Genomic DNA, 25,271 nt, shown 5'->3' with positions numbered 1-25,271 from the left:
GCAGTGTGTGACTAAGATATTTATTGTTACGTTCTTTTCTTTCTGGCAGTTTACAGCTAGACGGTGGCCATGTGGTAATTCACTAAAACGTGTCAACAACGTTCCATGAAAACAGAAAGGTCTTGCTGACCAGTGCCCCGGGACACTAGTTAAGAAACTAAAAGAAGAAATAAAATAAAAGTTGTGCATGGAAAACATCAAAATATAGATTTTTGTTGTATTGATTACACTATTTTCAAGTAAAACTTTTTAAATTTAAATCCTTAACAAGTGCTCCTGAGACACTATTTAGCATTTGCCAAACAAAAATCGCACTCATTGGCTACGTGTTTGTTATTTTTTTTTAAAGGATTGGCTACGTGTTAATTCACCAACATGCAAAGTGACACTTTGATTTTAATATTTTTTTACGGAAACTTTGATTTTAATTTTATATATTTTGTCGAGTAAAGTGACACTTTGATAAACGTAAACAAAAAGAAAAAAAGAAAGAGAAAAGAATAAACCATGAAATTGTTCATCACTGTGAAAACAGAAAACATTGCAAGTACTTGCCATAATTTACCACAACCACAAAGTTCCAAAAATTTAATAATTAAAAAAAAATTTGAGTTGTAATGGATGAGAGTGGTGGCAATAACAACACAAGGCTCCTCCATGAAGATAGTGGTGGTGATTTAGAAAGGAAAAGTGAAAGACCAAAAGAACCTTGGAGAGGAGAATATGTAAAGAGCGTAGTTTATGGAGGGCTTGATGCCATTATCACTTGCTTTTCTCTCATTTCCTCAATCTCAGCTAGTACAGTTCCTCTGGTTCCGCGTTTGTACGTGTCTATTATGCAAATTTATGTAAACAAAAATGTTTTATGTTATGGTGAGTTTGTTCATAAAAGATTTTTACTCTTAATAAGAAAAACGTCAAAGATATTGTTGGTGGTAATGGTATTATGAAAAATTCACACAAAAAAATTGTATATCTTCTTTGTATAAAGGTATATATAGAGTTATAAATTAGCTTATAAATTAATCACCATAAACTCATCAATTAAATGCTATTTGCTATTTTTAACCATTATGCACTTTTCATATAATCCATTTTATTTTAATTGTAAATCCTTATTAATACTCCCTCCGGTTCTTTTTATAAGGAATATTTTGGAAAAAAAAATTTAGTCTTTTTTATAAGAAACTTTGACCAATTTTCAAATGTTTTAAATGTTCAATTTCACTTATGCCCTTATTTATTATGAGAGATAATTTAAAAATAAATAAGTTACTTGAATAAAGAGTAATTAAATAAGGGTATACATGAAATAAATTTAAATTTGTAAGAGTATTAAATGAAAATAACTATGTTAAATGTGCTTCCCTGGTCTGTGTAATTTTTTCAAAGTGTTCCTTATAAAAAGGACCGGAGGGAGTATATACAAATAAATCTTAGCATATGTTATTTATTTGTCTCGACGAATATTTTTAAAATATAAAATTTTATAATCTTTTATAATGGATAATTAAAGATATTTGTGATCAAATTGCAGATTAACATTAACATGTATACAGTGATATAAAACGACACAAAAAACGAAAGGAGGATTAATTTGTAGATTCATTAAATACTTGATGTATCTGATCTATATTTATTATTTAAAATAATCTAAAAGTGACTTATAAAAAAGCAACATATGTAGTGTAAACAAAGCCATGAATTGAGATTGAAGTTGTGGAGTACTTCAACATAAAGGCCTTTCTCTTTTAAATTATTGAAAGAAAATGGAATCCAGTGCTTAATGATGTTATGGTACGTTGTTACAGCATGTTTGTCCTTTTCAAGAACAAAAATTTGTAGTTTGTGCCGACAAAATTTCCATGCAGAATGGAACCAATGTGCGAAATTTTCTCATCACACCCGTGAAAATTCCATTTTTACCCTTGGTCAAAAAATTCGGAACGTGTTTTTCGAATTTTTTTTGCCTTCAAAAACAACTTCGAAATGTGTTTTTCGAATTTTTTCTAAATTTGAACTAAAAAAAATTCGGAAAACACGTTCCGAATTTTTTGAAGGGCAAAAATAGAATTTCCAGAGATGCGGTGAGAAAGTGGGTAGTGGGATGATAAATTTTCCCAATGTGTATATTTAAATATTCTTGTATACATGTCATAGCAAAATAGAAATGACAAATTCTACCAAAAAAAAAAAAGAAATGACAAATTAAGTTGGCTCCCACCAGGTTCTCATTATTGGAGAGATTTCAAACTCCAGATTTTCCTTTTTTTTCACACCTATTGTGTGTGAGTCTAGTCAATTAAGTTATTAGACCCCAAAAAAAACAAGAAGACAAAGTTAAAATCTACTTGCCCTTTGGGACATTTGTTGTAAATATCTAATTATTTGTCTCTTACTTTTTCTTTTTATCAAAAATAAAATGATTCAAGTGTTGTTATATATATGATCCAATTCAAGCTTATGGCCGGGGTGGATCCAGACGTAAATTATCAGTAGGGTTAATATTTTTGGTCTAAAAACTATATTATATTAAATTTACTAAAACATTATACTAAAGATAAATAGTTGTAGCAACTAAATTTACACCCTCCTTAGAGTAGAAAATAGTTTTATTCATTTGTTGAAAATGCGTTAAATTACATCATTACTGACTGTTCTAAGAATATCTCTTAGAACATAAGCATTGTAATGGTAAATGACTTATTGATTATCTAGCTTGAGTTTTAGTGCACTATAGTATTATCTTAAGTGTAGTTTTAGTGAAAAGGGACAAGTAGCACTTTTGGGTGCATTCCCAATGTGTTTTATTTATAGTATTGTCTTCTACATTCAATCATGTTTGTCTGCAATTAATGTTGATTCTCATGCCATTGACAATTAAGGGTGCATGTTATTTTAACAGGATTGAGATTTTCGGATTTGGATTCTCTCAAAAAAAAAAATGTATGTACAAAGAGTAATAAGCATTTAAGAAGAGAGAAAAAAAGAAATGAATGATTAAGATTACTACAATATGACCGCATGCGGCAGACATAAATGAGTTGTTGAGATACCATTTGACTTTGACTGCATGCGGTACAAATCATAAATGAGGAGTTGAGATATCATTCGACGGTACAAATTATAAAGGAACAGTTAAGATTTCACTGCCGAAAATGTTCATCGCAAGAGATTAGATCCCATTTTAACTTGTGTGCTACACTTTGAATGCAGGGAATGTGTTGGTTCTTGGCTTTGCTAACCTAGTAGCAGATGCAATATCAATGGGATTTGGTGACATAGTGTCTGCTAGCTCTGAGAGGGATGTGATCATTGAGGAAAGGAGAGTGACAGAGTGGGATGTCTTAAATAGCAGGGGAAATGAACAAAGAGACTTAGTTAGATACTATCAATCTCTTGGGATGGACTACAATGATGCAGCCACGGTACGTACGTATATACGTTTCCATGTTTGTACCTTGTTTCAAATCTTCGCATTTTAGGAGTCCTCTTTCGATAAACAACTTAATTAAGTATTTATAGCCTAAAGTGTTTATGTATAATATGCAATTTCTATTACCGGAAGCTATACAAGTAGGGCCAATTTCAATGCCGGTTGAAGATAAAATGGCAAATAGTTTAAGTTCTAAACAGTTTAATCCTTTTTTTTTTTTTTTACTTTGGTGCAAGGTTGTGAATATATTTACAAAATACAATGACATACTGGTGGACCAAAAAATGGTAGCTGACAAAGGAATTCTACCAGCAGACCAAGAAGTGAAGCCTTGGAAGAATGGCCTCATCACATTTACATCTTTCATGATCTTTGGCTCAATACCTCTTCTATCTTTCATCATCCTTATACCATTTACAGATAGTGAGTCGGTTAAGTTTGTAAGTGCTTGCCTTGTTTCAGCACTTGGTCTTGCTGTTCTTGGTGTGGCAAGGGCAAGGATTGCTGGTCAAAACATGGTGTTCACAACAGCTATTACTCTTTTCAGTGGTGTCATAGCAGGAGCTGCTGCTTATTTAGTAGGGAAGGTTGATAAACTATAGCTTAATTAGTAGCAATGGCCTCTTTGACTCTTTCTTTGGCAATGAATGATGTATAAACTGGCCTAATCACCTTGGACAAAGTCCAAACTTTGTACATGTTTAGTTCTAGTCTAATATCTATCTTTATTAGGCAGGTTATAAATGCACTTGAAATAGGGATGGCGATGAGTAGGTATGGGTAGGGTAGTTCAGTACCTATCTCTATACTCGTAATTTGAAAAAATACCCGTAACAATTCCCATATCCGCGTGAGTAACACTCTTTGTACTCATGCCCATATATACCCTATGGGTGCCTAAGTACACGTACCCGTCAAGCAGTGAGATCATAGATTTGAGTAATACTCTTTGCATAAAATATAAAGGGACTATCAAATTTTGTTGCAACATTTTTCTCCCAATTTAATCATTTATCTAAACTCTTTTATTTACTTTCTGCACCGTTTGATCTCAATCTAATGATCATCGAAGTATTCAATAATAAATGTTTAAAAGAATTTCTCAAGAAAATTCAAACTCTATAGGCAACATTAGTTTGGTAAAACAAGAATAAGTTCTTCATATTACTTATTGATCATAAAACTTCATTTTCACCCTCATTTTTAAGGGCATGCCAAATGGAGTATAAGAATAATAAATGTGCCAGACATTTTTCAGAATCAACTTTCCACTCTAAAGAATTGGAGCTAAATAACCCTTCCAATAATCATGTAAACTGATAAAAATGATTGAGGCCAAAAACATAAATAACAATGAGTAAAAATCTAACTTGGACTAATGGTTAGGTAACAAGAAGAAGACTTTACAATGCGACATGGTTATTAAGGAACACTGATCTCTTCGTTCATCGATAACTGCAGAGCATGTTCTGCTTCTTTCAAGAATAATCGAGTTAGCTGTTTTTGACCTCGTCTATATACTATAGCAGACCATTTGTTTCTAGTCATCAACTTTGTTTCTGCCGACTCATTTGCCATTCTGCTCAAAGGAAATCAAGAAAAATGTATTACAAAGACAACAATATATTGTAGGAAAAATAGTGTGTGAAAGGCAAGTTTATTTTTTTGGCTGAAAAATGATAATTTATAGAAATCCTGCACATGCAGAGCTTATGAAAATTTATAATTGCTTACTGTTTACTATCTTCCTGGCTATCAATTATAAGGGCCTTCTTGAGCAATTCAGAGTCACTTTCCTCAGTTCCAGAATGCTCTTCAAGATCCATTAACCTTAAATGCAGTCAAAATATGAAATAAATTAGGCGTCGCACACAAGATACATCAATGTTGGCACTCTAGTTTGTCGGTATTTCCTCAATAAGTGAAATGGCACATCGGATATAAAAAAGAACATTCAACTTCATTTGCATACTCAATTTGCAATTAGAAGAATGTAGTGTAGGATTAAGACACCAAATATATTTTAGGTTATAGTTAGTGATAAATACTGATAAAATCGACTGTTAGGGTTGTTACGTAATTCATGGAACTCACTTGACATGAAGAAGATCAACTAGCACTTGTAAAGCTCCAGAATCACCACAAACCTCCCATATTGCTGATTGGACATCTGTATCTGATAATTGCCTCTCCCCTTCAGGTCCAACAAGCTTCATGTAAAAGAATAAAACTTGTAATAATGATGAAATTAAAAATAAGCAATTCAAATCAAAGCATAATTGTCAGGTCTATTTTGTCTTTGAAGATAAATGCATCATACAATTTTCAGATGCTATTCTTGGATTGGCAAAAAGCAGAGTGTTATATATCAATGGTCTGTTTGGATTGGCTAATTTTAGCTTATCATTTAATGGTATAACCAATTATATGATAAGCACTTATGCTATAAGTGTTTAATTAAGTTACTTATCCAAGTAGCAGAAAAAATCACATCACTTAGCAGCAGTGAAGTCATGAATACGACAGGATATATGTGGTAAATCTTGATAGAATGCAGTTTCAGTTACTAAGGCTGGAGCTAATTAAGGGAACCATAAAAAGAAAATGTTGCATAAAAACTGCACCTCTTCTAGCATTGACGAAACCTTGAAAAGCTCATCCTCTTGCATGGCTATGGTCCTCAAGGTAGCCATAAATTTTTCAGGAAAAACAAGCTTGTTTACATAAGATGGAAACTTGCGCTGACCACTCCAACTATAGTTGCAAGCATTGTTGCTCTTTTTATTTTCTCCACTGTTTTCGGTGCCTAATGGAAAAAATCCATTATCCAGGAGAGTTTTGGGTAAAAGACATCTCATTTCAGCATTCTGTAAACACAAACCAAAATAACAGAAAGTGAATATACAATAGATAATATCAAATAGGTAAAATAAATCATATGCGACTTCTTAGAAGAATCGCATAAAGTTGAAGATAAACAACTATTGGCATACCTGCACTTCAAGAAGCTGGCCTTTAGACTCTGACAAAGAAATAGTATTTATCGCTTCTGTAGGATAATGGACCTGAGGGACAATAGAAACTGAATCATGCCAACAGAAACAGCTAAGGAATGGAAGTAGTATGTTAAGTAGAAATTTTAGTCTTGGTGCACAAGATACAAGTGTAAGTCATTACCATGAGGTAGTCATCTTTGTTACCATCAATGACGAAACCATACAGATATAGAAGTTCCTGCATCAAGTGGAAAAATATGGAAACCATGTAACACTTGAAATAAGCTTCAAAGTAACTTACACATCAACCTTCAACAAAACAAAAGCTCCATTTGGGCTCATGCATTTCGTAAACTATTATATGCAAGCATATATTCAAAATTTCACACGCCGAGTCAAATAAGCTAAAAGGTCTAGTGTTTGATGCAATGCCTTGATTAAATTTTATTGACCAGTAAATTATGAATCCAGTTCTATTAAACCTTTTGTTCAGTCAATTTGAATAAACAGCCAGCAAGGCATTGAACCGGTACTGAGCACAAGGAAAACTCATGATAAGGCCTTATGTTTATTGTCGAAAATATATTAGGACCTTTATATTTATCGAATAGGATTATTATATAGGCAATATTGTATCGTATCGTATCATATCATGTAAATAGGAATGATATCTTTTATATTTATTCCCATGAGCATATATTTAAATATCCACTATAATACACCACACTGTGTAATTAAGACACACAGTTTCACAGTATTATGTCTCTGCTCTCACTCAATCAACAGTGCTTAATCAAAAGAAGAGAAGAGAAAAGTAAACTATAGAATATAAAATACCTCATTTCCTTTGTTGCCATAACTAATGGAAATTTCTTGAACAATCTGTGAGGGACTTTGTGTAGCTTTACAGCCAAGAAATGAAATGACGTGAATTTAATATTAACTAGTACAAAATCAAATGCACATACACTACAAGACTGAAAACACAAATGAATGTTACCCGAAAGAAGATACATAGAGACAGGAACTCCTGTTGTTATGCCCGTTCCATCAACTTCCCATGTTGCTATTGGCTTCAGATCTGATTGGCAATGTAATCAAGGTAAATAACATCTTCTCATGAAGCATTTGATATATCTACCATATATCGCAAGAAAAATAATTTAGCCTTGCACAAAACCCGACATGCATATATACATGCATACAAATATCAGCTGTTTGATAATAGGGACTTCGATGCTGTGCAGGAAATTGATAAATAATAACCAAAATATATAAGGTACTTGATTGAGGTGTCAGAATGGGGAAAAAATCAGATTCCAATCAATGAAAAACAAGGAATGTATTTTAAAAGCACATAGTGAAGTGAAATTGTCATAGCTTCAAGCATTAATTTACCATGGTTGCAAAAATCAATGCCAGGAACAAGACCCTCAACCCAAACAGTGTCTCCTTGCACTGTGCTATGTGTTGTTTCCTTAGTTAGATCGTCAGATTTTATAACCTGGTTTCCTGCAACAAAACTTCCTTATTTAGACATCAGTTTAAACTTCCTTATTTAGATATCAGTTTAAACTCAAAACTTCCTTATATATATATTAGAAGGTGTGCTGTGCATATTAGCAAGCTACACCTTTCTACTTTTGACAAAAAAACCATTCTCTATTTATTCAAAAGTAATTAAATCCATGTCTTTTTTGGTCATTTTGCAACTCAACACAACTTTTTTATTTCTCCTAGTTTCAACCCATCACCTTGTTGCTGAAAGAAACTGATTGTTGTTCATTAAAGGCAATAATTTTGAATGTGGCAACGTGATCTCCAGATGAAAAAAATGCATACAAATTAAGACATAATGGAAGCATATATGGAACACACAAATATTAAAAGCATGAGAAAATTGTTTCAAATTATTGGATTGAGGAAGAAGTATAATGGAAGTGAAAAAATGGTTCATTGATGGCTCTTTTTCTTGAAAACATACATGTGCTGAATGTTTAAACACATGAGCGGTGGATAGAGACAAGGAGAAATAAAAGAGTTGTGTTGCAAAATGACAAAAAAAAAATAAAAATTAATTAGAAAATGGTTTTTTTTGTCATAAGTAGAAAGGTGTAGCTTGCTAATGCACACCTTCTAATTTTTGAGTGGGTGTGCATTAGCATTACACACACACACACACACACACACACACACACACACACACACATATATATATATATATATATATATAGAGAGAGAGAGAGAGAGAGAGATGGAGTGACCTTTTTCATCAGCTTCTTGAGTGCAACTCTGATGAACATTTTGCATCTCAGGAAATACATAAGAACGTGGCAATGGAATGTTCAAAGCGCGGCTCCAAAATACTGAATTTGCCCTAGCATGAATGCAAGTCGCATATCAACCTCCACAGATTTAGTTGAAGTCATAATCATACACAAATTCACTAGAAGTACATACCAAAGAAAATCTTCAAAGCACACCTCACTGGAATAAACAGGACACACACAAGAGAACCATTGTTAATGTACGTTTAAAATTTAAAAATTGCTGTTTCAAAAGAATATCAATAAAGCACATTTCAACTATTCACATATAACATTGTATAGCCAGCAACATTTAATTTTTAGTGCAATAATGGCTTTAATGTAAAGTGAAGCAGTGTGGTACTAGTAACAATGTTATCGAGGGTGAATTTAAGGGCGAATAAAATGCCAACTAATATAAATTCTAAACTAACTTAAATTCCTAAATTATTTATTTAAGTCTAATTTCATACTCTATCAGAGGGCGGATGGCAGACCATGGTGGAGAGCCAAAAATCTGACATACCAGCCAACATATGACAGCGTTGTGCCATCATCCTTTACAAAACTACCATATCGGTTTTCCAAAAATCCGCCATGGCCGATATTTGACAACACTGACTAGTAAATTATACTTCGAAAACTGTATTTCTCAATTTGAAAATCAAATTGACGTGATTGACATATATACCCTACATTAAATAAGTCAAACTTTAAGATGTCAAAATATCAATAGGTGTAATACTATGTCAATTATAAACCGCTTAAAAAAGCAAAATAATAAACACAAAATACAATTTTACCCAACACGTACATCTCCGAATTTCCATCATTCAAAAGTTTCTTCACTAAATCCTTCACTTTAGTTTCATACAAATTCAACAGGCTTTTCTTCTGCAAGATAAGACAGTTATCAAATACTCCTAAATAAGATGAAAACAAGTTAATGCCAGAAATAACATCTGGTTCTATCCCAAACCTCATTAAACAAACTAAATTTGTTCACCTGAAAGGTTGAAACAGCCATAAAAAAAGCTAGATTCCCATTACACCATGGAGATTATATTAGAAAAGCTATGTTCGGGTTTTATGTAATTTTCACATAGTATCTAGTGCAATTCCTCCTATACCATTCTAGTGTTGTCAATTGCAAAAATTAGCAATTTGTTCAAATTCCGCTACGCTATTACTGCTGTGCTGCACTATTGCACCACAATAATCTCTATTTAACAAAACTTTGTACTAAATAACATATCGCGGAACAGTAATAAATTTGTTCAAATTCCACTACACTATAGCTCTTATTTGACAACACTGGAAGATTCAGTGATAAGTAAAAAATTATACTGCACACGACCACTTCAAATTAAATATTATTACTCAAGAAAATAGACAAGAGCATCAGAGGAGAGCAATCACAAGGAATATTTTTAAAAATTTTGGGAAACATATAAAGCACATAAACCAACACAGTTATTATTACCTGTAACTCAGTTGCACGGTATAATGTTGTTCCTCTTAGCTCTTGAAGTTCCTCTTCACTAAACCAAAGTGTATTTCCAAAAGTGGTTGGAAGCATATCAAGGTACCTGATTAAATTTCAGGATCTCCACAAGTGAGTGAAACTCCCAACACAATCTGTAGTTTTGAATAAAGTAAAATTAAATAAACCATACATACGGCTTCCATAGAGAACCCTTACGCAAACGCTCCACCGTCAATAGCAACATCATTAAGAGCCTGTCATCTACATCTCCTTCTTCAAACAATGCTCTACATTCTGGTCCTAGAAAAGGATCTTGCAACACCCTCATTGGAGTAATTGCTAACTCTAGTGGAACAACCAACAAAATCCCTTTTTTTTCAAAGAAAACAAAATTACTTTCTCTGTTTTCAAAAAGTAAGGCACAGAGATATAAACATTATTCAATGTAAAAATTGTTTCACATAAGAACACCTGGCAATTAGTATCTCAAATTTTTTCTGTTTTCTGAAGAATGACTTTTTCTTTGCTTCATATACAATATGAGTATGAAGCTGTTTGAAATGACTTGTCTGAACTTATTTATTGGCATAAGCACTTGTGAGAATGTTTGTTAGAGCTTTTGTAAACATTTTCAGTTTATTTCTATAAGCTCTAGATTAGTTATGAACACAATTTTTCTTTATTTTATCTTTTATTATAGAAATGACTTATACATAATAAGCACTTATACCATAAACGATTATGCTATAAGCACTTAAAGAAGCTATTTATCCAAACAAGACCTAAATCAAGTATCCAATATTAATAGAATTGCACATTATCTCAAATTCAAAACAACAAGAATATTGATATTAGCACATGATTACCAGCATCAGAAACATCTTTATCAGAGAAGATGCCAAACCCTTTTATGGAATCACAGTACTTGATATTGCAACCTCGTAGCTCCACCCCATTTGCCTGTATTCAAGACCAAAATCAAAATTAAAAACTAGGCAAAGGAAACCATTTTGAAAATTCATTATTGAATGGTATCAAAGCTTAATGATGTTAAGAAACCTGTAGCCATTGCAAGAAAGTATCGAGCTTTGCTTCTGGGTTCGCCATAGCTACCTCCTCAACTCTTGGTTTGCGCCTATTTTGATAGGAGAAAGGTGAAGGTTTAAAGGGTTTAAAGCTTGTTGTTTATTTTGATTTTGATTTTGATTTGATGTGCTCTGTTTTTAGATCTTTGGTTTTGCCCATTTTCTTGTGATCGTTAGAAATGTTTTGTTTTATTTTATTTTATTAAGTATTTTTTTTAATCGACTAAACAACCATATATAATAAAAAATAGCGATCTAAATTATCATAAGCTGTGTGCACAATCTAGATGCTAAGAAATTGTCAATATACAAAAATAAGCAAAATATATGTTAAACAATATGTTAAACAATCGAAAAGAAAAGTCATTAATCGGACAAACCCAAACAAAGTAAAGGGTTAAAAATCCAAAAGATAAACGAGCAATCGAAATCTTTGAACTTCACTTGAACCACCACCAAACATGTAATGTAATTTGAAAAATCGTTGAATCTGTATCGAAAGTTTTACCATTAAAATAGCAATCATTTCGAGCCATTCATATCGCCCAAATCCTCGCAAACTAGATAACTTAGAAGTACTTATTATACTTCAAAAAGCGAACATGTAATCCGCCGAAGAACGCCACTCCATACCTTATGGGTCAAATCACAGACAAAGAAAAGATACAATAATGTTTCATCGAACTCGCAACCAAGAAGAACACAATGTTAAGCATCAAATATTCAAAACAACCCTTTTAAAGAGGTTATCACGAGTAGGAATCTGATTCTCCATGAAGCGCCAAGCAAACACCGATACCTTAACCAACACCACTTGATTCCAAACAAACTCAGTAGAATTCAACACTGGTTCCGCTTCCTCCTAAGCACAGGTTAAAGATTGATAAGCACCCTTAACAGTAAAAACATCCGAGTGCAAAAACATCCAATGCCACCTGTCGAGCGCATATGCTGCAAAACTAGGAAACTGATCTCGCAATGATACCCCTTCTTCCAACCAAGGGTCATCCCAAAATAAGGAGTCCTCCCCATTACCTACCTGTTTAAAGATGAATTTGTCGAACCAACGATCAATTCCATTGAAGGATCCCTTTTTAATACTATTAATGCCCTTCCACCACCTCGAAGACTTCCGCCCATCTGCGCCAATTAAACATTTACTCTCTCCATATTCAAGAACTAAAACCTCACGCCAAAACCCATCCATCTCCGTATTCAACCTCCAACACCATTTACCTAATATAGCAACATTAAACTCTTTCACCCTCCTAACCCCAAGACCCCCCGACTACTCTCTAGACACACCTTATACTAATGAATCCAATGCACCTTACGAGCCTCCTCATCTCCACCCCACAAAAAAGATTTAAAAAGAGATTTGATGATAGATACAATACTTGCGGGAGCGTTGAAAAAGGAAAGAAAATAAACTGGAAGCGAAGACAAAGCAGCTTTAAGGAGAACCAAACGACCCCTCATAGACATATTACTACACTTCCAGGTTGACAATCGAGATTTAATTTTATCAATGACAGGTTTCCAGAACGATAGTCTTCTAGGATTACCCCCGATAGGCAAACCGAGATAGTTAAAAGGGGTCTTTCCAATTTTACAATGTGACACACTAGCGGCCTCCTCCAACCAAGGATCAGAAACATTCACCTCAGCCAATAAACTTTTTTGAAAGTTAACTTTTAAGCTTGACATCACTTTAAACAATAGCAAAATAGCTTTTATAGCTCGGATATTTGCCCAATTCTTCTCGGCCACCACAAGAGTATCATCAGCAAACTGCAGATAGGTGACCTTATACAGTACATCCTCCCCAACCGAAAAGCCTAAAAACAAATTTACAAGAACTGAAGCATTCACCATTGCATTCAACCCTTCTGCTGCAATCAGGAAAATAAAAGGTGATCAAGGATCTTCCTATCTCAACCCTCTTTCAAATTTGAACTCATCAGTAGGAATATCATTAACTAAGACCGATGTAAAAGCTGATCTTACACACTCTGATATCCATCTTCGCCACTTCCAAGGAAAATTCATTTTCCTCATAACAGAAAATAGATAATTCAACTCCACCGAATCATATGCTTTTTCGAAATCAACTTTGAACAAAGTAAATTCCTTCTTTTTTCTTTTTTGCTTCATCCACAAGCTCATTGGCAATTAAAATACCATCAAGAATCTGACGACCCTTCACAAAAGCTGATTGGTTGACAGAAATCACATTACCAATCACTTTACTCAACTAGTTTGCTAGCACCTTTGCCAAAACCTTATAAATACAACCAACCAAAGAAATAGGTATGTAGTCAGATATGCTCAAAGGAACGTCCACCTTAGGAATAAGAACAATAAATGTGTTATTCACCCCTTTGACCAAACCTTCCATTTGAGTGAAACTCATTGAAAAACGTACAAACTCATTAAGTCTTTCGCGATGCATCGGTCGTCAATAACATTACAACGGATACGAAACCCACTTGGGTTGGTCTGGTGGTATTGGTTTGAGACCCGAGAGTGTGATCCTCCTTAATGTCTCAGGTTCGATTCTCTAGTGTCAATTTGGGTGAGCTAATTTAGCTTCTTCAAAAACAAAACATTACAACGATACGAATTTTACAAAATTCATCGTTGGATTGAAATTTTATACCATATAGATCATCCATTATTTTTTTTTTTTAAAAAAATGAAAATAATTTGATATGTTATTGAGATCCATCAAAATTAACAGCATTCAATAAAAATCCATAAACCGTTAAGTTCGATGAGTCTCAACTTCGGAACGTAAATCCTGAAACTAAGCGTTTTCGAAACATACAATCCTAATCTATGTATATTTCAAAACCTGCAATACAAACATAATTGAGATCAAAACAAGGGATATTTTTGAGTTTTTAGGGGGTTTGGAAGCAGATAGGGGGGCCTAAAGATCAATTTTATAGGATAATTTGGAATTAGTTAAGGATAGCTTCTCTTTGGGGCCCTAGTGTTTCTTTCCCTCTCTTTGGATTTCCTTTTTTGCCCTTCAATAAAAACTTCGGTTTCTGTTTACCGAATTTTTTTTTTGTCTTAAAAAAAAAAACTTCATTTTCTGTTTCTTGAATTTGAACTAGAAAAACTTTGATTTTTGCGTTTCGAATTTTTTTTCAAAGATAAAATTGGAAATCCAAAGGGGAAAAAGAAACATGGCCTCGAAGCCATCTTAGTTAACCCTATGATAAGAGTGTAGTCAGTCTCACACTGGATCTCAGCTCAGATATAGCATTTCCTCTTCCTCGTTCTCATTCTTCATTTTTTCCCAATCCCAACCCAAAGTGTGTAAAGTTAAACGCGATCGATCGAATTAGGGTTTCGATTCTGACATTTTAGAACACGACCAAAAAAATGGGAGGTGGTGGAGCAGATCACGGTCATGGAGCCAATGGAGATTTCAGGTACAAGGTTTGGAGTATGACTGGTGGTCCTAACTGTCGCCCTAAACACTGGAAACGCAACACCGCCATCGCTATGTTCGGCGTCTTCCTCGTCTGTATCCCAATCTTCAAACTTTCCGCTAAACTCGAGGTCTCTCTCTCTCTCTCTCTCAATCCAATTCCTTTTTCTTTTACCAGATTTCACTGTTTTTCTCTTATTTATCGGAGTTATCAACATTTTCGTTGAATTTTAGTGTTTTTGTATTCGGATTTTATTGGTGTTGTTGTTATTGTATTATTATGATTTGACGAAATTAAGAATGTTTTTGGTCAATGTTAATGTTATTGAATGATGATAGCATTTCAAGAATTTTTCTGAATGTTTACTTTGAGATGTGAAAATGTTTATTGATGATTGTGTGTTTAGAAAATATGGTTCTGAATTGTTGTTATGTAGCAACAGGCGACAATTTTGTTGTATGCATCTGCAAAATGAAAGGGAAAGTTAGATTTGCACTGATTCATGGGATTGGATACCATAATATGAATCCATGGTTTGTAGATGGCATATGTGGTTCTTAAAATTGGTGATTCTTAAAACATGTAAGGGTTGGCATTGTGTTAGGAATGAGATGAGACAATACAAGATTGAATTTTTTCCTGTTCGGTCATCATTGCTTTAGCTTTTTTAGAACATTGATTTTGTCTTGGAATTTGGATTCTTCTTATGGTATTAGGGTTTTACTTTGAGTTTTAGTAGTGGTAGAGCCGTAGAGGTATATAAAAGTATAAGAACTGTAAGTTTAGTTTTTTTTTGAATGGCGAGAACTGTAAGTTTAGTGAGTACACAAATTTTAGCTTAGATGTGAAAATTGGAGAATATACCATACCTTTAGTCCCATGGAGATATGTTAACTAAAGTATCCAAGCTGGGGGGATGTAATGGAGAAAGTGGAATTCACATAAAAATACCAATCTTAAAGTTTTTTTTTTACCGAACTGTCATGTATTAATAATATGGAATTGAATGTTGGGCAATAAAGAGGAAACAAGAAAGTAAGCTCATTGTTGCAGATGAGCGGGCACAGAAAACAAGATAGGAATAGGAATCAAATTAGTAGAGGGAGTTGAGGCTTCTCCAATTGTACAATAGATTAGTCTCGTTTTTGGTCATATATGGAGAGCACTCATAAAAACAGTTGGAGGAAGGGAGAGACCTCAAAAAATTCATGTAAAACCAGTAAGAGAATTTAAGTGGTATATATTTGGACATAATTCATGATATGGCATTATGGTTTGGTTTGAACCGTGCAGCCGTTCTCACCTATTGCAAAAGGCTTTAGTTGTTGTTGTTATGGGATGAGGTTTTATCTCATCCTATGGGATTGGGAATTTTTGGTAGATGAGTCACGCACACTTTTACAAATCTATGGTAAATGGTGGATTTATTGAATTCAAAATTTCAAATGTGTAAACTGTTTTCTCCACTGGTATTGTTTGGTTTTATAATTGGATCTGTTCACATTGTCTCTACTGTTAGAAAATGTTTGTTGTTTTAAATTTTTAAGTGCTAACAAATAGAACAACCCACCTCTTTTTTATTTTATAATAATGAGGATTGAAGAATTTAGCCTCATCTTTTAGGAATATTTTGGCAAGTCTCGACTGAAAGAGAACCTATGTCTTAATCCATATACCTGCCTATGTAGAATATAAAATTTTTGGGTTAAATATGTGTTCCATATCCCTGTAAAATTGGCAAATTTGATGTATGTTCTTATTAATTTAAATATGTTGTCTTGATACAAAAGTGATATGCTTATTTTAGTAAATACTTAGCAAGGAACTAAAAACATATTGTAGGATTAAAAACAAATAAAATTTGAATATGGACCAAAATAAAAATTTGCAAATTAATTTTAAAGGGAAGAAAAACATATATAACCTTGGAAATAAAATTTCTCTCATAAAAGAGAGATATGTCAAATTCAAAAGAACATTATTTCATATGATATGTTTGTCTGTATTGTCTCCTGTTGTACTCCTTATCCTGTCTTATGTTTCAGTTTCCAAAGATCGAGATAACTTAGGCTCTTATTCATGTGTGATATATGTAGCTGCGGAGTGTAAATTATTTTCAAATAGAGTGTAGGTTGAAACAATTGGAGCGTAATAGCTGAAGAAGGCCTTTTTCTGAGCAGGGATTGTGTGTATTGGTGTTGTGCTGCAATTGTTGTACTCTTCCAAAAGAGTTCCATGCAGCATAAATTTGGGCAAGATGGTGTTTGGAACCCAATAATTGAATTCCAAAGAAATAACAATTTTATTAAGAAATAGGATAGGATACAAAAGGAGAGAATCTTTCGTCAGGAGGGTTTCCCCTTCATAATAGAGAATACTCTAATCACAATTGCCATATTCAAAGATACTCTGTAACTAATCGAAATAACTAACTAATTTATGTAACAACTCATAACTATTGTAACTACTCTAGTTACCCCTTATCCTCACTTCTTTTTCGAAAGATCAATTAGGCTCGTATTCATGTGTGATATATGTAGCTGCAGAGTGTAAAATAATTTCAAATAGAGTGTAGATTGAAACAATTGGAGTGCAATAGCCGAAAAAGGCCTTGTTCTGAGCAGGGATTGTGTGTATTGGTATTATGCTGCAATTGCACTCTTCCAAAAGAGTTCCCTGCAACATAAATTTGGGCAAGATGGGCAGTTGTGTTTCATCTTTACAGTTGGTATTGTGCTGCAATTTTTCCTGTTTACTTTTTCTTGGTACATTTATTTTTATTTTTTTTTACTTTTTTAAAAGTGAGGTTAATTACTGGTTGAAATCTACATGAATTTAGATTAGCATATACATGAGTTTTAAGTGACAATTGCTAGAGTTTATACATAATTTGCAGTTGTGATTGTATTATACTATATGTGGATCTTATGCTCTCTGGTTTTTCTAGAATTTTGTGCATATAAAATAGAATATTTGTTCCACTTTGCAACAACCAGAAAATTTACCCATGATTTACTTTGGAAATAGATGGATTAGTTAAATTTCTTTTTGGAAAATTCTATCTCTACTTTTCCTAGTTTTTGTTATTCTGTTTATACATATTGAAATGCCGGAAATTTTTGTTTATTATGTTCTTTTTTGGTATAGTTATATGATGTTTACTAGTAGTATTTTGCCATTACTAGCATACTATTATAATGGATAACAATATCTTTTTAATCCTTTCTGCAGCAACGACCACATCACCCGGTTCGCCCAATCCCTTCCCAAATGTGGTGCAAGAATTTTGGAACCAAAGACTACAAAGACTACGAATAATCTAGGACTATCTATTACATCCCTGGTGTGGGTGTTAAAATCTCTTCAAACAATTTCCTTGTTATGAACAGCTTTAAAAGAGTTGCTGCTGTCAATGTTATGTAAGACTTGTCTAGGATCATTGTAATAGACATCCTTTTCTTTCTTGGCTACATTGGCTTTAACTTGAAAGCTGAAGAAATTTCAAATAAGCTACTAATGCCTTGATTCTTTTGATAGCTTGTTCAAACTGGCATTACTTTTTTTTTTGAAAACAACTGGCATTACTGGTTATTACTATATAGTAATTGATGTTTTTATCATACACCTTTTGGTTTATAGGCCCTCAATTTTTGTATACTCTGCGTTTGAGTTTCTACAAAATTTATTGCACGATACATCCTCATTTAATCTGGATAGGATTTTTTTTTTTTTTTGGTTTACAATGAGCTGGGTATCGAACCCATGACCTATAGCGTACTACCCAAACCCCTCACCACTAGAATACGAAAATTACTTTTATGGTTGAATGAACGAATTTTTTTCTTATGATAATGAATGCAATAATTTATATGATTTCAACAGGGACTGTCAAAATTTGTAAAATGTACCAACAAATCTCATGTCTATAATCATAGATTCAGTCTTATGTGTCGACTCTGTCATATAGTACTCCAAATCATCGAGCCAATAACTCAGATTTGGATCCTCTCCAGTATTTCCTCATGTTCCTCATGTTGCCATAATTTTGACCATTCATCTAACATTTTCTCTCCTTTTTTTTCTTCTTTGTGGCTTGATATGCTCGCAAGTGCATGAGTATATTGTAATAAAAGTGTATCGAATCCACAGGGATTAATGAACAATAGAATAATAATTTCTATGAAAATATATATGATAATAGTAATGATGATTATAATGATTGAGATGATGATGATGATGATTATATTGGATTTTAGGAATTATAATAAAAGCAAGCACCCTAAGATCATGGATTTCATAAATAGCATGTATTCTTAATTATTCTCTAAACATAACTTGCTATGTGAGAACCATTTTGAAGACGAGATATAGGTTGTGCAGAATCCTCCTCCATGCTACTCTTACTGGAACGGTCGTTAATCGCTGTGCATGAATTCAAACACCACCCATCCTATCCTTGCCTTGCCTTTTTAAGGTAAGTTGCAGAACATGAGAACCTCTCCTCCAAGCTACCCATTGTTGCAGCAGTCGTTAATAGTTCCGTATCCTTGAATTTGACATCCACACACTCCCAAGTATATGATATCTCATCATACTTGGTCATAGAAAACAAAGGATCGAGGTGTTGGTGATAATCGTTCAATCTCTCGATTATAACCAACATCTTATGATTTCCAAGACACTTATCTATTTCTTATGATACCTTTACTAGTAATCACAATCAACAAATTATATAGAGAAAAGAATCACAAACACACTATAAATTACTTTCCATGACCTCAAGGTGTGGGTGGACAACTCACACCTTGATATAGTAACACTACTCTTATGAAAATATGAAAGAAAACAAGAACAATGACAGGAAAATAACAAGAACTTTTATTTGATGATTGCAATGTTTACAAAGCTTGCTTGATGAGTTTACAAAGTCAATGAGGGCTATATATAGCCTCCAAATGATCATAAAACATACATATTATTGATAAGACCATAATAACTTCACATAAGTTCCATAAAAATGAGAGAATACAAAGAGCCAAAACTGCCAAAATCTGACTTCAGGGTCTGTCACGGCTGTGTGAGGCTTGCCACGGCTGTGGCAGACTTCAGACTCTTGATCTTTGGTGTTTTCCTTCCTGAATGCAAAGTGTAACGGCTCCTTTTGTCATAAACCACGAAATTATGGTCTTTAAGCTCACTTTTGGTTATCCCTTCATAAAGGAAGTGTCCTTTAATGATCATGTGATGTCATGCCTTGCATAATCATCAAATTGGGCCTAGAAAATGCTCATTTCCACTTGTTCATGCTTTTGGACCTACAAAATATAAAACAAGAGGATTGTAGTAAAATAGTCCCAATAAATCAAGTAACAAGCAATATTTATTAGATAAAGTGACTACTAAAACTATGCATATTTTAGAGGTATCATGACTCAATTAACTGTTGAATTAGAAAAATGAACATAAACTGAAGAGAATCTAGATCCAATAACTCACTATGCTCACAATAACCAAAATACTAGAAAGAGTTAAATATGTTTTTGGTCTCTCTCAATATAAAATAGTTGAATAATTAAGATAATGATATTTTAAGGTCTTAATAATGACATGTCATCAAAATAAGTCATTTTGAACCTGTTACATGAACTTTTGTAAAAAAAAAAAGGAAACTAAAATTGAGAACTTGAAATTTAGAGGACCAAAGTTCGAAGAAATTTTTTAGAGGGACTACAAATAAAATTTGGTATATTTGGAGGAACTAAAAACATATTTAATCCTACAAAAAAGTAAAATATTATCTTAGTCCTACATATTAAAAAATAAAAATAGATAGTGGGTTAACAAGAGTTATTATATCTTGTCAAAATTTGTTCCGGGCCGGACTAAAGCCCAATGCACCTAAGACTCAATGCCAGTAAGAAGGCACACGGGGCTCTAATACATATCAACAAGCATATGATAAATGCTCAAGGTAAGGACAATCACGTTCTCTTCGCAGATGGGTTTAACCAATGAGAATTCAGCATAGTGATAAAATTGTATTATTTCCTTACCCCACTCACGTAGTGGTATTACATCTCTCTATGCATACTCATCCAAGATTTTGCCCTATATATACACATATATCTCTAAACCATGCAATCTTCACCCAATTTACTTAGCATTTCCCCTCTTTCGAATACTGACATGAGCATTGCAGTGCTAACATATTTGCACGTACCATTCCATTCATAACTCAAGCTAAGATCACCATATCGATAGTTCGTTTCTACCATTGGAGTTGTCCATTCTGCCCGTCCAGAGCAGTGGCGCCGTATGTGGGCTTAAGTGATTCACTCGTGTATAGGGTGCGCAACAGAACAATGAAGAAAAGGAGTCGATTGAAGAGACAAAAATGTTACCGGAACGGAGGTGAACGAGGGATAAACAGTATACGATGAACAGTGTAAGAGTTTAATTTTCTTGTAGGTGCACGATGGTAAAGGTGGAGGAGTATGAACAGTGTAGTGAATGGTAATATATACGCGTGGTTAATAGTAAGTTGCTAATCTGTATTTTGAAATCTTAATACAAGGGTATTCATATAAACAGACATGGTATGTGGTGATTAACTTAGTTTTTCAATTTTCGTGCCATGTTTTGAACGAATGCAGAATACATGGCAGCCGTTGATTGGATTCGTGCTGACTGCACCGATGCAGATAAAAAAGTTGCTGCTGCGAAGTACTCACCAATAAAATAAAGTGTAGTTCATCCCCTTTTTTCTTCTTCATAACTCATAAGACCGTTTGCCTTTAGATTTGAAACTAGTTTTCATTCAATCATTGACTCTTTAAAAATACGTGATTATATCATAGACTACCACTTCGTTTAAATAATGGTGGACCATAGAATTTCTTAGTTAATTTGTGGTAAATCCAAAACTTCAGATTGTTCAGTTATTATGGAATTTGTCTAGCTAATATGTAACTAATTAACAATGAAATTTGATTATCTACCATCATGGACCATGGTTCACACTAGACATAGCCTTACCGAAATGAAACAAGTTTTCAATTCCACTATTGAAAACTACACATTTTGGTATCTCAAATTTTACATTTTCTATGAAACATGAGATGAGACATATCTTCCTCATCAAACAAATTTGCATTCATTAAACAGTGATTTACCATAAAAATTACACTAGCAAGTTCCATAGTCTTTATCCAGTCTTCTTCCTTTTGAAATCTTGATGTATGTACGCAGGATTGTATGAATCTAACTTATCAAATTTGGCAATGCAATCTTTCATCCTTTTCAAAACTATTGGCATAGCAGAGCAATTGCTTGAGATCTTTTCTTGTACTAGTTTTAGTTTCTCAGCAGCCTCTGGATCTTCTGGTTCAGATGAACTTTCCTCTCTAGAAATGTTTTGTTCTGAAGCACCTGTACAGTGTACAATTTAAATAAGCTCAACACATCACATCAAATATACATCTTGCTAGAGTTGAACAAGGTGTAACCCATATATAGAACAAATCCTAAACCCCAAATGGCACAAGATCATTTCTGATATCGAAATAGTGAGTCACAGTAACAATAATAACATGCAATATGCAAACAGAAAAACAAATGCAAGTATTTTGATTAAAAAAAAGGTAGCAGGAAATATGAAAAAGACATCAGCGATAGAGGGAAGGGAATACAAAATAGGCTAAACATACAATTTGCCAAAATATAATCAGTCAAGTCTACAAATATTTTAAAAACAGAACTTGTTTTTTGTTTACACAAAAATATCCAAAATGCACTTTGAATTTCAAATAAGTTTGAACTATCACTACAACGACAACAATCAAAGTCTCTGCCAACTACATCGGGTCAACTATATGAATCAAATGGTGCTATAAGTAAGTTTGAACCACCACACTATAGTCACCATTAACATATGATGTCTAGTCTCCGTGAGCATAGCTTAGTTGGTTGGGACACCAACTTATTCACCATAAAAGATGAAATTCTAACAACTAGGCTCCTTGACCCCAAAAAAAAAATGAGCCTAGACTAGTTTTAGTTTGCAATAGAGAAAAATTCCAAATTGTATCTCCTCATCACTTGATAGAAATTGGTAGAATTTATATCTGATAGGTGCCGTAAGCTTAGCTCAGTTGGTAGGGAGTAGTGTTTAACCTAGTCTAGGACTAGCCACCTAAACTAGGCCTAATTGCTTGGGCCTTTGAACTTCTGCCTTACATACACCCTTTTAATAGGAGGTCAGGTCTACTAACATCACTCAACTTAGACAGGTGGGTAGGTGAGAAATATTGCTTCAGAAAAAACAAAGGGCAAGAACATACTACTTAGGCATACAAGCTGATGCTGACAATATATAGAAGATTAAAATGATGACCAACAACATATCATTCAAATTATAACTGCTAAGTCAGTATCTTAAAGTTCTTTTCTGTTCAGTTCAAAACAAATTATAGCATCACATGCAGCATGCCACTGTAATTCTTTAATAACAAACAAAAAAATCTTATCTTTAACAACATACAGATCACCAAGACCAGAAAAGTATTTAGGGTTTTTGTTTTGCATGAAACCCAAAACATGCAAAAAAATCTTAGCTTTACCCACATACATACAGGATCACCAATTAACCAAGAAATACAACACAGAACAGCACAGCACAGTCACCTATTGGAGCAATTACAACACCGACCAACAAGCAGATTTAAGCAATCTCAAACAGGAATTGGATCAATGGCTAAGATTACTCAGTTTATTACACTAGAAAGGGAAAAGAAAACCCTAGAAAATAGGAAAGGGGTGAGTACCTGAATTGAGTTGTGGAAGAAAGGGTCGTTGGGAATTGAGAACAGAAAGGAATGTGGATTTGAGGTGATCCGGAAGAGTTGCTCGGTGTTCTAGAATCTTCTGCCCCATTTCTTTCAAATGGAACTCTAACTTCTCTATCTCCGAATCCAAATCTTCTTCACATTCTTCCGGAGCCATATTCTGCGTTTTCTGTTTTCACGTTGACGAACAAGAAGGAGATTTGGATGTTTTGTCAGAGATTGCAAAGGTCAGGTCTTCCGTTTTGAATGAATGAAACTGAGAGAGAGACCGCTTTTGGTTTTGGGGGTTCGATTTGCTTTTCAAATTTGTTGCATACAGTATTTCAAACTCAAATATTGCATGGACCGGTTAATCTGAAATACCTCTGGAAATTTTAAAATTCGTCGAATATTTTTCCTGAAATTTTAAAATAAACAAATACATTTTCTTGAAATTTTAAAACCTCAATCAACATTAGACGGTCTATTTTTAAAACCTGAAATTATACACCGTCTATTTTTGATGACATGACAGTTAACTGCATATGTGATACCTGTCAACATTGCGTAATTGATTAGGATACACGTCACATCGGTAATTAAGTAAAATTTGCAAAATTAGACGGTTAATTGATTGAGAGAGAAGGGGGAGGGAGAGATAAAGAGAGAGGGATAGAGGGCGAAAAAGAGATGGTAAGAGAGAGAGAGAGTTACACAGAGATGGAAAGAGAGAGAGAACAATTGTAAAACAAAAACAACATATAAAATCTCTCGTTCAAGTTTCAACCGTTATAAAACCAACGCTAAGTTCATATTCCAATATCATAAAAATTAAATTAAAGTCAACAATCCAATAAAAAAGACACAAAAATGTCTAGAGATTTGCTTTTGTTACTCTGTTGGTTTCCAGGCGCGATCTACAAAATTATCAAAATATTCATGTCCGCTACTTAGGTAGCGGAATGAGTTCGTCACTTAGATAGCGGGTGTTAAAAAAAATTAGTTTTTTTTTTCCCAATTTAGATCACACGCCCTACCAGATACCCTATTACGTTTTGCATCTTCTACTTAAGTAGCAGCATCCATCCGCTACTTAAGTAGCAGACTAATACCTTCCCTTGCATAATAGACTCCCGAGCCTGAAAATGATTGTGACGACTATCTTTCCATTCCTCAAGGGTTTTATCGATGTTTCCCTTTAAAAATAAATTTTTGGTGGCGACTCTGTAGTCATTTCGAGCATTAGTACGCTCAGACATTTTACACAGCGCGACAACTCTATAGCAATATTCCTCAAAATAGGCAGAATGCAAAATAGGCAATATTTTTCATATGCCCACACATTTGAACCCATCACCAACCGACTTTAAAATTGGGCACAATATTTCCTTATAAGCGGATGCGCCATAGACATCTCTCCATGAACCACTTTATGCAACAAATGACAAGGACATTTCGACTAATCATAATGTTCCCAATTTGGCCACAAGTCCCTCGTTGATGAGCATAACAATCTCTCTAAAGTACATTGAATGGATCATTACGTCTTATCAACGACAAGCTATTCAACCGTTTACACACAAAATGATAAAAACTAAACAAATTAAAATTACTAAAAAAAAGGTAGAGAAGAGAAGTGGGAGAGGTGTGAGAAAAGAGAAGGCCCTATTTATAGAAATTTTCTTGGCTCTTGATTG

General features: G+C 33.7%; 5 protein-coding genes and 2 non-coding genes across 7 annotated transcripts; 4 read left to right on the top strand and 3 right to left on the bottom strand.

Annotated features, from left to right (window-relative positions):
• The first annotated feature begins 3,053 nt into the window (after positions 1 to 3,053).
• On the top strand, positions 3,054 to 4,370 carry LOC123892569. Its single transcript, XM_045942380.1, has 2 exons — positions 3,054 to 3,428; positions 3,673 to 4,370. The coding sequence occupies exons 1-2, from the start codon at positions 3,267 to 3,269 to the stop codon at positions 4,036 to 4,038; spliced, it is 528 nt and encodes a 175-aa protein (XP_045798336.1). The 5' UTR covers positions 3,054 to 3,266; the 3' UTR covers positions 4,039 to 4,370.
• Positions 4,371 to 4,571: 201 nt separating this feature from the next.
• On the bottom strand, positions 4,572 to 11,517 carry LOC123892725. The gene is made up of 16 exons (XM_045942579.1): positions 11,284 to 11,517; positions 11,091 to 11,184; positions 10,419 to 10,593; positions 10,222 to 10,327; positions 9,553 to 9,632; positions 8,893 to 8,919; positions 8,697 to 8,809; positions 7,831 to 7,944; positions 7,433 to 7,513; positions 7,270 to 7,334; positions 6,614 to 6,670; positions 6,430 to 6,501; positions 6,061 to 6,303; positions 5,531 to 5,646; positions 5,171 to 5,266; positions 4,572 to 5,015 (listed from the first exon to the last, which is right to left on the bottom strand). The coding sequence occupies exons 1-16, from the start codon at positions 11,329 to 11,331 to the stop codon at positions 4,859 to 4,861; spliced, it is 1,644 nt and encodes a 547-aa protein (XP_045798535.1). The 5' UTR covers positions 11,332 to 11,517; the 3' UTR covers positions 4,572 to 4,858.
• A 1,103-nt stretch (positions 11,518 to 12,620) lies between these two features.
• Positions 12,621 to 13,184, bottom strand: LOC123891912. Its single transcript, XM_045941781.1, has one exon. The coding sequence runs from the start codon at positions 13,182 to 13,184 to the stop codon at positions 12,621 to 12,623; it is 564 nt and encodes a 187-aa protein (XP_045797737.1).
• Positions 13,185 to 14,554: 1,370 nt separating this feature from the next.
• LOC123892735 lies at positions 14,555 to 18,299 on the top strand. Its single transcript, XM_045942591.1, has 2 exons — positions 14,555 to 14,882; positions 17,984 to 18,299. The coding sequence occupies exons 1-2, from the start codon at positions 14,703 to 14,705 to the stop codon at positions 18,068 to 18,070; spliced, it is 267 nt and encodes an 88-aa protein (XP_045798547.1). The 5' UTR covers positions 14,555 to 14,702; the 3' UTR covers positions 18,071 to 18,299.
• On the top strand, positions 16,926 to 17,031 carry LOC123893369. The gene has a single exon (XR_006803471.1). It is a non-coding gene; the product is annotated as a small nucleolar RNA snoR135 (small nucleolar RNA).
• Positions 17,370 to 17,512, top strand: LOC123893367. Its single transcript, XR_006803469.1, has one exon. It is a non-coding gene; the product is annotated as a small nucleolar RNA snoR135 (small nucleolar RNA).
• A 3,408-nt stretch (positions 18,300 to 21,707) lies between the features above and the next one.
• Positions 21,708 to 23,927, bottom strand: LOC123892477. The gene is made up of 2 exons (XM_045942260.1): positions 23,575 to 23,927; positions 21,708 to 22,180 (listed from the first exon to the last, which is right to left on the bottom strand). The coding sequence occupies exons 1-2, from the start codon at positions 23,750 to 23,752 to the stop codon at positions 21,957 to 21,959; spliced, it is 402 nt and encodes a 133-aa protein (XP_045798216.1). The 5' UTR covers positions 23,753 to 23,927; the 3' UTR covers positions 21,708 to 21,956.
• Positions 23,928 to 25,271: the final 1,344 nt, after the last annotated feature.

The sequence above is a fragment of the Trifolium pratense genome, linkage group LG6 (assembly GCF_020283565.1).
Source record: "Trifolium pratense cultivar HEN17-A07 linkage group LG6, ARS_RC_1.1, whole genome shotgun sequence".
In the NCBI taxonomy this organism is placed as follows: Eukaryota; Viridiplantae; Streptophyta; class Magnoliopsida; order Fabales; family Fabaceae; genus Trifolium; species Trifolium pratense.
The sequence above is the reverse complement of the archived record's forward strand: the minus strand, read 5'-3'. Positions and strand labels throughout refer to the sequence as shown.

Coding starts and splice junctions, on each gene's coding strand:
- LOC123892569 (XM_045942380.1), top strand. CDS start 3,267: ATGGGATTTGGTGACATAGTGTCTGCTAGCTCTGAGAGGGATGTGATC. Junction 3,429..3,672: donor ACTACAATGATGCAGCCACG/GTACGTACGTAT, acceptor CTTTGGTGCAAG/GTTGTGAATATATTTACAAA.
- LOC123892725 (XM_045942579.1), bottom strand. CDS start 11,331: ATGGCGAACCCAGAAGCAAAGCTCGATACTTTCTTGCAATGGCTACAG. Junction 6,502..6,613: donor ACAAAGATGACTACCTCATG/GTAATGACTTAC, acceptor ATTGTCCCTCAG/GTCCATTATCCTACAGAAGC. Junction 5,267..5,530: donor GTTGATCTTCTTCATGTCAA/GTGAGTTCCATG, acceptor ACTGCATTTAAG/GTTAATGGATCTTGAAGAGC.
- LOC123891912 (XM_045941781.1), bottom strand. CDS start 13,184: ATGGTGAATGCTTCAGTTCTTGTAAATTTGTTTTTAGGCTTTTCGGTT.
- LOC123892735 (XM_045942591.1), top strand. CDS start 14,703: ATGGGAGGTGGTGGAGCAGATCACGGTCATGGAGCCAATGGAGATTTC. Junction 14,883..17,983: donor AACTTTCCGCTAAACTCGAG/GTCTCTCTCTCT, acceptor TCCTTTCTGCAG/CAACGACCACATCACCCGGT.
- LOC123892477 (XM_045942260.1), bottom strand. CDS start 23,752: ATGGCTCCGGAAGAATGTGAAGAAGATTTGGATTCGGAGATAGAGAAG. Junction 22,181..23,574: donor TCTTCCACAACTCAATTCAG/GTACTCACCCCT, acceptor TACACTGTACAG/GTGCTTCAGAACAAAACATT.